Source organism: Grampus griseus (genome assembly GCF_964374135.1).
Source record: "Grampus griseus genome assembly, chromosome: 17".
Taxonomy (NCBI): Eukaryota; Metazoa; Chordata; class Mammalia; order Artiodactyla; family Delphinidae; genus Grampus; species Grampus griseus.
Genome location: NC_139011.1, coordinates 69,103,999 through 69,116,391, shown reverse-complemented (window position 1 = coordinate 69,116,391; position 12,393 = coordinate 69,103,999). Strand labels below are relative to the sequence as shown.

The 12,393-nt window shown below is 37.1% G+C and overlaps 1 protein-coding gene across 1 annotated transcript in view; it reads right to left on the bottom strand.

Annotated features, from left to right (window-relative positions):
- PPP1R42 (protein phosphatase 1 regulatory subunit 42) overlaps positions 1 to 12,393 on the bottom strand; it is a gene marked incomplete at both ends in the record, with an annotated part of 38,479 nt that overhangs the window by 13,340 nt on the left and 12,746 nt on the right. Inside the window, 2 exon segments of the mRNA XM_082674682.1 lie at positions 1,155 to 1,286; positions 3,159 to 3,276. Of these exon segments, the coding sequence (XP_082530808.1) occupies positions 1,155 to 1,286; positions 3,159 to 3,276 (250 nt within the window).

Below are 12,393 nucleotides of genomic sequence, written 5' to 3'. Positions count from 1 at the left end.
CCCCTGTTAGCTGTGGAATTAGAAGACCATTAGCGTTCAAACACTGTCACGGAACAGAGCAAGGGCCTCATTTCAGCCTTGTGGACTATAGAATCTGTGAAGAGTGAATTCTAGGATACTCCCCAGTATGCTAAAGATGATTGTTACACATCATACTTAGCTACATTTAGTTTCATTAGTTAGGCAGGGGAGGTTGGTGTGTCCTTGTAACACAACCTTAGACATATTATAATCAAAATATTCAAATGTTGGGGTGTGTACTTAAGAAAGAGGACAGGCCACAGAGTATACGGAACATATGTGGTTGTGATACATTTTTATTTTTTATCCTGATGAAAAATGTGATTTTTGCACTTTTGCTAAACAAATATACTTGTGAATTGTTTCACAAGTTACATAGCTGATTGTTGTTTCACCATTTATATAACTAGTGTCATGCACTTTTGCCAGATATAAAATTATACACTTTTCCCCACCCTCATGGCTCTCTGTTTATATAGCTGACATAGTTATACTCAATATGAACTAAACATAGCTTTTTTCATATATGGTAACTACCATTTTCATGTATAAACATTATAGGAAAAATTTCCTAGGAATTGTAAACAAGTTAAAAAAAGCCCATAAAAAATCTAAACAAACCCCCATTATTTTTTTGTTTGTTTATATATTTATATTTTATTTATTGAATCAGTGATAAATAATAATAGCTACAACTGTGATCCAAAAATCTAACAAACTAGAATTAACGTTGGGTACATTTCACCATATTTGTTCCATTTGCTTTACCTTAAATAGAAATAGTTTATATAAAAATTTATCTACTTTTAAATAAACACACTCTTTTTCTTATTTTTTCAGTGCTAGTTCATAACAACATTGTTTTTAAGACTTTTTGCTAATGCAAAGCTTAATTTTTAATTTTGTAACAAGGATTCTAATATTAATGTGAACACAAAATCTTAAAACACACAATTTCAGAATTCAAAAATTACAAATATTCTCCATTCCATTCTATAGTTATGTGCCTTGGAGCACTTATACACACATGCATGTACCCACAAATCCCCCTTATTTCTGGTATTTTTTTTTGTTGAGTAGAATATTCTCTTTGCTAGTAGAAGTGATTAACTAATGAATGACAGTCTACTTACTTATGTGTGAGTTACTTATATCCTCGTTCTTACTGTTCCTTTTTTTGCTGATTTTCTTGGCATCTTTGGATGCTTTCCAATTCATTAGGAATTGTCTTTCCATATTTTTAATTTCTTTTCCATCAAGGAATTCTAGAGAAAATATATATGTTAAAAAATGTAGTATATAAATGCTATAAATGTTATGTATCAATACAGCATGAACATTATAAATACAATATATAAATATTATGTATACACATACAATATATATACCTCTGGTTTAGGACACATGAACAGCTACACGATAGGCTGAAATAAATTTATTTTTAAAATACCTTATTTACACAGCTTCTGTTTTTGTTGAGCTTTTATTTTAATTATTTTTTCTGATTTCAAAAAGAATATGTGCATATTATAAACAACTGAAACATGATGGAAAAAACATAAAAAGGCTCTGTAATTGCTATCCATATCTCTCCTTCCCATCACTAGCAAAGGTAATCATTATAAACAATTTGATGTATGGTCACCCTTCTTGGATCATAAAGTATTTTAAAAAACAAAAACGTCATATTCAACAAAAATTAAATATTATCTATTCATTTAAATAATTCTATGATTATTCATAGGAAAAAGTAAAATATATTTTATGTTAATTTCATTAAGAAGTTTTATATATGTAACATGGTATTTTAAAAATACATACATTAATAATGCTTATTATATCCTAAGATATAGGATATAATAGGAATAATCGCATAACTGGCCTCTTCGTTCTATGAAGTGAGATTTCAGTTATCTTTACATTTTGTTTCTTTAAAAAGTTTTGAAAATTGAGCATATTAAATAAGTTTGTGTGTTGTAAGATTTGGAAAATTCAAAGAAATGGAGAAAACAAAACATTGCCTGTATTCCACAACCAGAAATAATCACTGACAACCACGGATAACACTTTAGTATATTTCTTAGCATTGTTTTGTTTTCTAGGTGTGTATTGTGTGTATATGTGTGTATTATATAAAAATGGAATTCTCTATTTATACAGTATCACATTTTACTTTTTAATATTGTATTGTGAGCATTTTACCACGTCTTTCTTTAAACACAATTTTTAATGACTGATAGTGTTCCAAGTACAAATATACGAGTAATTTACCTTTAAAAATATACATGACTGTTATTCCTGTGTATTCTCTGTTTCCTACTCTTGGCTGGTGGGGTAGAGGGTAGGTAAGGTGTGACTCTCACATATGTGTTTTTAAAAATCGTCTTGGATGTTTCTGATATACCTTCTGTCATCCCCTCTTTCCCCCAAGAGAACCACTGTACTAGCATTATGATTAACCAAGTTTACTATAGCTATGAGCTTTGAAGTGGTTTTGCCATACGTTAGTTTTTATACTCAAGTACAGCATGTCATAGAAACACTCTCACAAATCTCCTCTGTGAGAGGGCAGTGATTATCTCTCTGATACTGTATAACTTGGTACCTATTGAAGAGCATTGGTCCATTTCCCCTTATATAGTGCGGATTCAGGAATGTTATTATTTGTACGGATCTCATAAAGGGACTCCCCACCTTCTCCCCTTTCAAATGAAAGGAACTCCTGTATGTTCTTAAGGTGCCGTTTGGCAAGTGTCAAGCAATGAAAACCTTGATCAATTTTATCTACGGAACCAAGAGTCTCCGGATCTTCAGAGGATTTGTGCCAGTGAAAATTTGGCAAACGGCCAGCAAGTTCTACACATTTATGACTAACCATTTTTGTTGGTAACAGCCACATTTTCTTTTTAAAGAAAGAGTGTCTGATGTCTTAATTATTTCTGAACAGCAGATCTTTTTCATGTTTTATTTCTCAATTTTAACTTTTGCTTTTATTAAAATATCAAATTTAAAGTTGACCATTTTTGTAGATCCAGATGTCATATTCATATTTCTGAAGGCTTGCTGATAAATTAACTAAAGAGTTAACCAGCTCTCTTTCTCTAAGAAAATCATATTAATATAATATAAACATGTACCCAGTGATTTGGACACCAATATTAGTCTATCTCTGTATTTCGGTTTGAGACAAACAGGATTTCTGTTTAGATCCATTTTCCACAGCTTCGTCAACTTGTTCAGTAAACACTCCAAATCCTATCGTTAGAGAAGAAAAAAGCAAGACACAGGTATTTCATATTATCAATATTTCTTTCATGTCAGTTAACTGTTTTAAAAGGTAATTACTGTTTTCCATGGAGTTCTAGCTCAGTGCCAGGTACTTAGGTTACAATAAATGTTTATTTGATAAAATAGTCTATACTAATAATAGAGAGGACTAAAGATGAGGCAAAAAGTAGGGTCCTGAGTTGGGGGCCACAGAACTCTACTGTCACACTCCCTTAAATGGACCCAACCTGCAGCTCAGAAACCACTTTGCCTCTGGCTATCCATGCTACAGAAGATGCCCTGTTCTTAGTGGAGCTTATGGAAGTTTACAGATTAAGGCCATTATGGAGTAGTAAGTAAGCAGTCCATTGACATTACAAGCAATATTTATTGTTGCTTTTTCTTTTTAAAAAATCTGTTAAAAAAATATCAAAGGGGAAAATAGGAGGGAAAAAAAAAAACTTGTGTGCTTATCACCCAAAGATCACTTTTAATATGTTATGTATCCTTCTAGTTTTCTTTTTGAGCATAGGGATTTCCTTTTTAATTGTCATCATACTGTAGGTACAGTTTTGTTTTATGTACATCATAAACATTTGCATGTTTTAATAGCTCATAAGAAAATCAGCTTATTGATATTTAAAGGAATAATTAAGTTATTCCATGGTTGAAAATCCAAATAAATGTGAGAAAAACAGATTGATCGCCTTTAAGAACCAGCTGTCTCAGTTTGCCCTCTTCACCTCCTCTCTCTCCCTATTTGAATTTTTTTTCAATCCAATATCTCTGTCTCTAATGCCTTGTTTTTCTCTCATTCCTTTTCTTGCTTTCTCCCCTTCCTCATTTTTTATGTATATATTTTACTTTATCTACTATTTTTTAAAAAATTAATTAATTAATTTATTTTTGGCTGCGTTGGGTCTTTGTTGGTGTGCGTGGGCTTTCTCTAGTTGCGGCGAGCAGGGGCTGCTCTTCGTTGCGGTGCGCGGGCTTCTCATTGCAGTGGCTTCTCTTATTGCAGAGCACAGGGTCTAGGCATGTGGACTTGTAGTTGTGGCATGTGGGCTCAGTAGTTGTGGCTCGCAGGCTCTACATCGCAGGCTCAGTAGTTGTGGCACATGGGCTTTGTTGCTCCACGGCATGTGGGATCCTCCTGGACCAGGGCTCGAACCCGTGTCCCCTGCATTGGCAGGCGATTCTTAACCACTGCGCCAGCAGGGAAGTCCCTTAGCTACTATTTAATGGAAGTGAAATATACTTTATACTTTATTTCTTATATCAATATATGCCCCAAACTTAATCTGTAAAGAATTACTCAAAACAAGTAATGGAAAAACTTTTTCTACTCTATAGCCCATGATTGATTTGTAAAAATTCAGTGGCCACAGGCAGAAAAATAAGAAAAGGAAAAATACCTTCAGTAGGGCAAAAACATTACTTTAAAGCAAATGTTTTGCTAATATTAATAATAAATACTGATAATAACTAATTCTGTGGAGAGCTTTCTGGTTGTCAGAGCACTGCCGTATATGTGATGTTGTACACATCCAGGAGGATTGCATTTCTTTAGAATATGGGTATGAGGATTTCAAAGTTAGTAAAAGTTCCAGAGGATAGCAGCAGACAAACACCTATGATTCTTTTATCTGTTTTCCTCAAGCCAAGACCAAACTTATCATAGGGTATAAGGGAAAATTGGGAAATAAAAGTTATGGATTAATTCATACATATTCTTAATTGCAAAGCTGAAAGTAATTGATAATGCATTGCCTGGTATTTTTATTCCCCATAGCATTTCCTCACCTGCAAAGCTTGATACCATTCAGCTTTGTATATCCATTTAATTTAACTATTTATACCTTCCATCTTATTCTTTGCTTGATCCATGTTTACTGTTGCTTAGATATTTCATTTTTCCACTTTTGGAAATTTTTCTTATGATAAGACTGCATTTACTCTTTAGGTTTTAGAAAAATTTTTTTTCTTACTATGAAGCTTTGACAGCAGTTCCCTTCTATATATTAAAAATCCTTCCCAAACTTTCATATCCAGGAGGTAACAAATATGGAACATCCAGATATGTGCCTGCATCTACATGAAGAAATGCTGTCTTTTGGGGAATAATTAGAAGAACAGCCAGATGTCCAGAACCCACTGCAGAGCACTTTAATCTTGCTGAGACCAATGTCTTCGTATATAAAATGGTGGCTCGAGTTCTGCCTACTTCATTATTCATCAGATATTTATTGAGTCAAGGGCTAAGTTCTGTGCTAGACTCTAATGTATTCAAATAAATAATTTATGTGAAAAATATAAGGACTTGTTTTAAAAATATACAGGCAACCCTAAACTTTCTGACATTGCTTCTTACTATTTGACCTTAGGCAAGTCTGTATCCTCATTTATAAAGTAAGGATAATTAGGGTTGGTTGTTGTGGGATATAAAGTGCGTGGAACAAAGCAGGTAAAGAATATATGTGTTAATTCTCTTCCTCTTTGCCTGCTCTGCCACTCCTCAGTTAATTCCCTTTCTCTTAATTTTGGTCAGCAGAGAGCAAAAATTGTTGTAAGGGAGAATAAGCTTCTGATCCACTGACAAGTAATTGACTTCGTAAAAGAAAGCTCTCTTCAGAAGTTGTAACTTCATCCTTCAGTCCTGGGCCCTGGATTATGCCCTCTTCACAGCATTTGTTCCACAGCTTTTGATACAGCCATAATTATTTTATGTGAGAGTTTCACTGTATTTCTCTTGGTTTAAAAAACTCTAAGGATGGAATTGTGCATTGCATCTTTGTACATCGTTGAATATGATGCCCATCATCCAAAAGTTAATAATAGCAGTAAGAGAACTTTAAATTTATATAGATAAAAAGAATCCTGTAGATTTTTGTTAATTGTTCCTCACTTGATAAATTATCCTCAACATACTCCTTCCAGTGTATGTTTATTTAAGACTAAACTAATCCTGTGCTGCAATATGATTACTCTTTGGATACGCTCTGGTTGTTCATTGCCTTCCTGTCTTTAATAAAATGCTTTCACTTTCCTGACCTTCAATAAGTTACTAAAGGGAGCAGACACTTTTCTGGACAGTCTCTGTATGATAAATGATCATGTCACGCTATCACTTAGAGGAGTGCTGCAAAATACTAAAGAGCCAATTCTATTTCCCATGCAGGGTTGGTGCCTCAGCTCCTGTATAGGAGCCTGCTGCACTGGCAGTGCTCTCTCTACAATTAATGATGGCTGCTGATGAACCTGTATTGGACCAGAGTGCTCCAATCTTTATCGGAAACGTCTAGCCCAACTGTCCTAACTAAATCTAAAGACAGCCATTTGTCATCCCCCTGACTGCCTGTCATCATCTGCCTGGGAAAATCTATAATTTTTGGCTTGTTCCTGACTAAACTGTGGAGTGAATAAATTTATCTTTGGGTTACTCTGCTTGTCAGGATCAATATTGAGCAGAGGTTGAATAAATTAGAAACTGGAAAAACATGACAGGCCGTAGTGGTTTGTTCATTTGTGTCTTATAAATCAAATATTTAGTTTATTTAAGAGGCAAGCACGTCAAATTTTTGATTTCCACCATTCATTCTAAGATGCTTTACCTCATGATAAATGGTCATCAGAAAACCAATGAAGTAAATCACTGATATATCTGACTGTGAGATGAACTTTTCAGATCATTTTATTGATTTAGCAAACTTTGCAGAAATAAAAACTATAGGTAAAGATTAAAATTTTTTTCTTTCAAGTTTTTATACATTTTTGCAACCATGATATTTGACCTAATAGTGTCAGCAAAATATATAATGTTGGCCCTAGAAAAGTTCATGGCTCATCAAGCTACTTGTAGAACTCCAAGTTTTATTATAGTTATTAAAGAATTTAATATTTTAATACATTGCTGCATGCTTATTTAAAGGAGTTACAGAAAAAAAAGGAAAGAAATGTTAATCAAAAATAAATATCATTGAAACTAGAGCCGTAGAGTTAAAGAAGGGAGTTTCTAAAGTATGGAGTATTTGACTTAAAACCTTTTTTTCTCCTCCTCAGTGATTGGTTTTGCCACCAGTTTTATTGGGGAGAACTGAGTCATCAAGCACAGAGTTTTCTCAGTTATCTGCCTTTGGTCTCACACTTCCTCTTCCATTCTTCTTTCCGATTTTTATTAACAAAGGAAAAGTCCCACCTCTTTTCCCAAACTAATCAGTTCTCTCTATCCCTTCCCCTCTCCACAGGCCTCCTCCTCTTGGGATCATCTTTCTCTTGCATTTCCATTTCCAGTCTATCCCTCACCTCTGACTTTTATCCTCTTACATACCATCACTACACTTCTTGAGTCCAGACCAGTTCTTCTCAAACTTTTATGTCCTTACAAATCACCTAGAGATCTTGTTTAAATGCAGGTTTTGATATATTAGGTCTGGGGCAGAAGCTGAGACTCTGCATTTCTGATGCTGATGCTGCTGGTTCTAGGACCACATTTGGAGTTATGAGTCTAGGTCACTGCCTCTGCCTCCTCAGTCACTGGGCACTCCTGCAGCCTGGTGCTTTTGGTCAGGCACTGCTAACATTATCATTGAGCTACACATTGACAATTTCGGACTCTTTTTTTTTTTGGCCGCACCGCACTGCATGTGGGATCTTAGTTCCTTGACCAGATATCGACCCAGCACCCCCTGCTTTGGGAGTGTGGAGTTTTAACCACTGGAGCACCAGGGAACTCCCCGGACTTTCTTAGTCTCATTCTTTGGAGCAACTTACCCTATTGACCGCACCCTTTATGACTTTTCTTGCGGGCTCCCTGGATCCTGCATGAATCTTTGACCCACAAATAACAAACCTCTGGCCCTAGAAATCCCCAGTATATAAACAGGCTGCTTCCTAAAAGTTGCTTTTGAGAATGGAGAACACATCTTGTTAAAAAAAAACAGTGCTATGCCTGGTGGACTGTTGCCTGAATCAGCCCATAAAAATATTTAGTCAAGAAAAAGCCCAAAGAATATCTGTGCAGTGATAGTGCAATAAAACCTCCCTGTAATTTACCACCATGTTTCCCCAGCAGTGGAGCACCCTCTGGGGACAGAAGTAGGTGTCCCTGCAGCAGACCATCAGGGATCAGTTCTCTTGCATCCTTTTCTATAATCTACACTTATTCCTTTCAAACAGTGTTTTTCTTCCATGGACCACAGAAGAATGTAAAGTCATGGTTAGAAAAACTTTTTTCTCCTGTAACCCACCACCTTCTCCATTTATAAGCAGACCCTTTACAGAAAAAGGATGGCCAGATTGATGGAAATAGTAAAACATCTATTACACCAAGGAAGGAAGGGTCATCTGTATGTGAGAGGAAGAACCAGATTTTGTGGGAAGCCACATTGAGCATTTTATCGTACACTGTCTCCTCCCCTATCTAGGCAATCTCATCCATGATGACAGTTTCAGTGGGCACTTAACCAATATGCTGAAGACTCCCACATTCTTCTGTCCACTGAGCTCTGGCGTGATATAACCAATTGTCTTACTGATATTTTCTCTAGAACAGTTCAAAGACACCTCAGATTCTATGTGACCAAAACTCATGATCTCTCTCTCGCCTAAACCTGACTCTTGAGTTCCCTATTTTCCATTGTTCAAGGCAAAGCTATGGAACCATTCTTGACCTCTCCCTCTTCCACGCTCCCTATATCCAACTCACCATCAAGTCTTGTCCACTTTACTTCCTAAACAGATTTCCAGTCTGTCGGCTCACTTCATTTTTACCTGTTCAAGTTTCCACCATCTCTCACTTCCTAACCAGCCTGGCCTCTTTCAGTCTATTCTCCACACTGTATCCACACTGATCTTTTTAAAATGCTAATCTATAATTACATCACCCCTGGCTTAAACACCTTCAGTGGCTCCCTACTGTTCTTGGATAAAGACAAAACTCTATCATGGCCTATGCAGCTCATCTGCCCACCAGCCTCTATTTGCGCTATGCTCCATCTTTACTGTCTCTGCTTCTCTTTCCTCATCTTTGTCATACTCTTACCTGCCCCAGGGCCTTTGCACATGTTATTCTCTTTACCTGGTAAGCCCTTCTGTTCTCTCAGAGGTCAGCTCAGCAATACCTTCCTAAGGGAAGCCTTCACTGGGCTCCCTAAGGCAAATCCCCCAGTTACAGGCTTTCAGAGCAACATACTTCTCCTTTGTTTCACTTGCCACGGATGCAATTTTACTTTTGTTTTGGGGTAATTACGTGCTTAACGTTTCTCTTCCTCTCAATGCCGAGAGCTCTTTGAGTCCATGGACTGTATCTGTTTTTTGTTGTTGTTGTTGTTGCAGTACGCGGGCCTCTCACTGTTGTGGCCTCTCCCGTTGCGGATCACAGGCTCCGGACGCGCAGGCTCAGCGGCCATGGCTCACGGGCCCAGCCACCCCGCGGCATGTGGGATCTTCCCGGGCCGGTGCACGCACCCGTGTCCCCTGCATTGGCAGGTGGACTCTCAACCACTGTGCCACCAGGGAAGCCCTGTATCTGCTTTTTGCTCACTATTGTCTCCCCCATTGTCTAGGAAGTGCTGCCACGTGGTAGGTGTTTTGAATGAATGAAGAAGAAGAAATAATGAATGCATATATGATTGAATGGTTTAGAAGCAGGATAAGAATTTTAAACAAGAAATTATATGGAACTGTTTTGAAAAATTTGCTGGTTAGAGGTGCTGCAGACATAGAGAAAGAGAGGAAAGACAGGATTTATCTTCTATTTTTTTCCTCTACTCCTCTGCCATTCTCACCTTCTCCTCCCCCACCCCAAGTCTCTGCCCTGGACTTTGGACTAGGGAATAGGAGAGATGATGGCAGGGTTAGAGGATCTTGGGGGAAGGAGTCCTTGGCAGCTGTGAGTCTGTAGAAGTGAGAGGGAAGGGAATGAAATCCCAAACAGCAGGAAGGACAGAAGCCACTTGGCCCAGCTTCTTCCAGGTCCTTATGCAACCATCCTAAGTGATCATTATTTTTTTCATTTTTTTCTTTTTTCATGTATTTTCTGTAGATGCATATGAGGAACCTACAATGGCTATTTAAAGGCAGCTGGTCTAAGTGCTAAAAACCTTTGGTAATTATAGTGGTTTTGTTAGAATTCTCTAATGACGTCCACTTCTTTTTCCCCATGGCACAAAGCTGTCTGTTGTTGAAGACTCTTAGTTAGGATGGATGTCAGCGACTTTATGTATGGCACATTGAGCTTTCTCTCCCATGGCACAGGGTTTGATGTCAGCAGCTTTTGGGCAACTTCAATCAATGAGTATAAAGAATGGAAAATTTAAATCCAAAAAATGGAGACACTGATCCCAGGAATAGATACAGAGAAATAAGTTAATATTCTGATGCTAACATTCATGTCCTTTGACTAAGCCTTCAGAGGATGATTTAAAATGGACCACAAAAGCACATTTCCGATGACTCCTAGGCAAGTCTATATTCAGGCCTCCAAGAAGCTGTGTCTAGGCATTTTTAATTGCTTGTGTCTTCTTGCTGGAAGTAAAAGAACTTCAGATTTCATCCTCACTCCCTGAATATCTTTTCTCTATGGGAGGGAAAAGCAACTTTTGGCTTATCCCAGCCTCTGGAACTTGCTAAATGGTTTGCATTCCTTCCCCAGATAGTTGAATATTTTAAATTGTTCTTGTATTCATTCATTTTATAAACATGTAGTAGGTGTGTACTGTGTGCCAGGCACTGGGCTGAGCTCTAGGGAATCCTGAAATCAACAAAAATTCCTTGCTCTTAAAGGCTCTCAGTCTAATGGGGGATATGGTGATATACAATAACAATGATATTAACCATTTGTTCCTTACCAGCCATTCACTGTTTTTTAAATTATGTTCTTTTTTTTTAATCAAAGCAATACAATCAACACAGTTAAAGAATCAAATAAGACCATAGGGTTTATAACAAAAAGTAAAGAGTACCTTTGGGCTTAAAACAAAACCACATTCAACTTCTTCAGCTGTTTCTTTCTTTCTTTTTTTTTAAAAAACATACATTTTATTTATTTTTATTTACTTTTGGCTGCATCAGGTCTTAGCAGCAGCAGGCGGGATCTTCCTTGAGGCATGCGGGATCTTCCGTTGTGGCACGTGGGCTTCTCTGTAGTCATGGCGTGCGCTTTTTCTCTTCTCTAGTTGTGGCATGCAGGCTCCAGGGCGCGTGGGCTCTGTAGTTGTGGCGTGCAGGTTCCAGAGCCCATGGGCTCTGTAGTTTGCGGCATGCAGGGTCGGGTCTCTAGTTAAGGTGCGCGAGCTCAGTAGTTGTGGTGGGCATGCTTAGTTGCCCCATCTTAGTTCCCCAACCAGGGATCGAACCCACGTTCCCTGCATTGCAAGGCGTATTCTTTACACTGGACCACCAGGGAAGTCCCACTTCAGCTATTTCTATGCACACTTACCTCCACATTGCTAAATAACAACTGCTGTTTATTGATTTTTAAATCTTAGGTATTTACTGAATTCCTACTATGGAAGATGATGATTTAGTTTTCATAAGTATTACTCCAACCCCTACGACTCTTCCCTTCCTCCATCCTGTCAACAGAGTCATACTTAAATTAATAAGATTAATATCCATTGACCATATTACTAAGATCACTTAAGTATTGTTCAGAGCTAAACCACATAATGCACTATGGTTGTTTCTTATTTTCCCTAGAGTTAAAAATTGGTTGGTTATTTATTTGCTTAGTTTTCTATGTATTTATCACCAATTCAGCCTGAGGCAGCCTGGGCTAGTAGATGTTTTCCTAGGACATTCCTTCACTTCAAATTCCCTTCAGATTCTTTCTGGGAATTTCCTTAACCTTTCTTCTGTTTCCTAGATCCCATGTCTTCCCTCTTCCTATTTTCCTCTCCTGTTTAGGTGGAACACATTTTCCAAGAGCTGCCTAAAAAACGTATGTGGGACATAAATTTTTTTGAAACCTTGCATTTTTTAAATGTTTCATACCTCCATAATTGCTTGAAAAATTGACTGAATATATAATTCTAGATAGAGAATATTTTTAACTCAAAAATTTGAAGACATTATTCTACTATCTTCCAGATTGAAAAGTCTGATGAT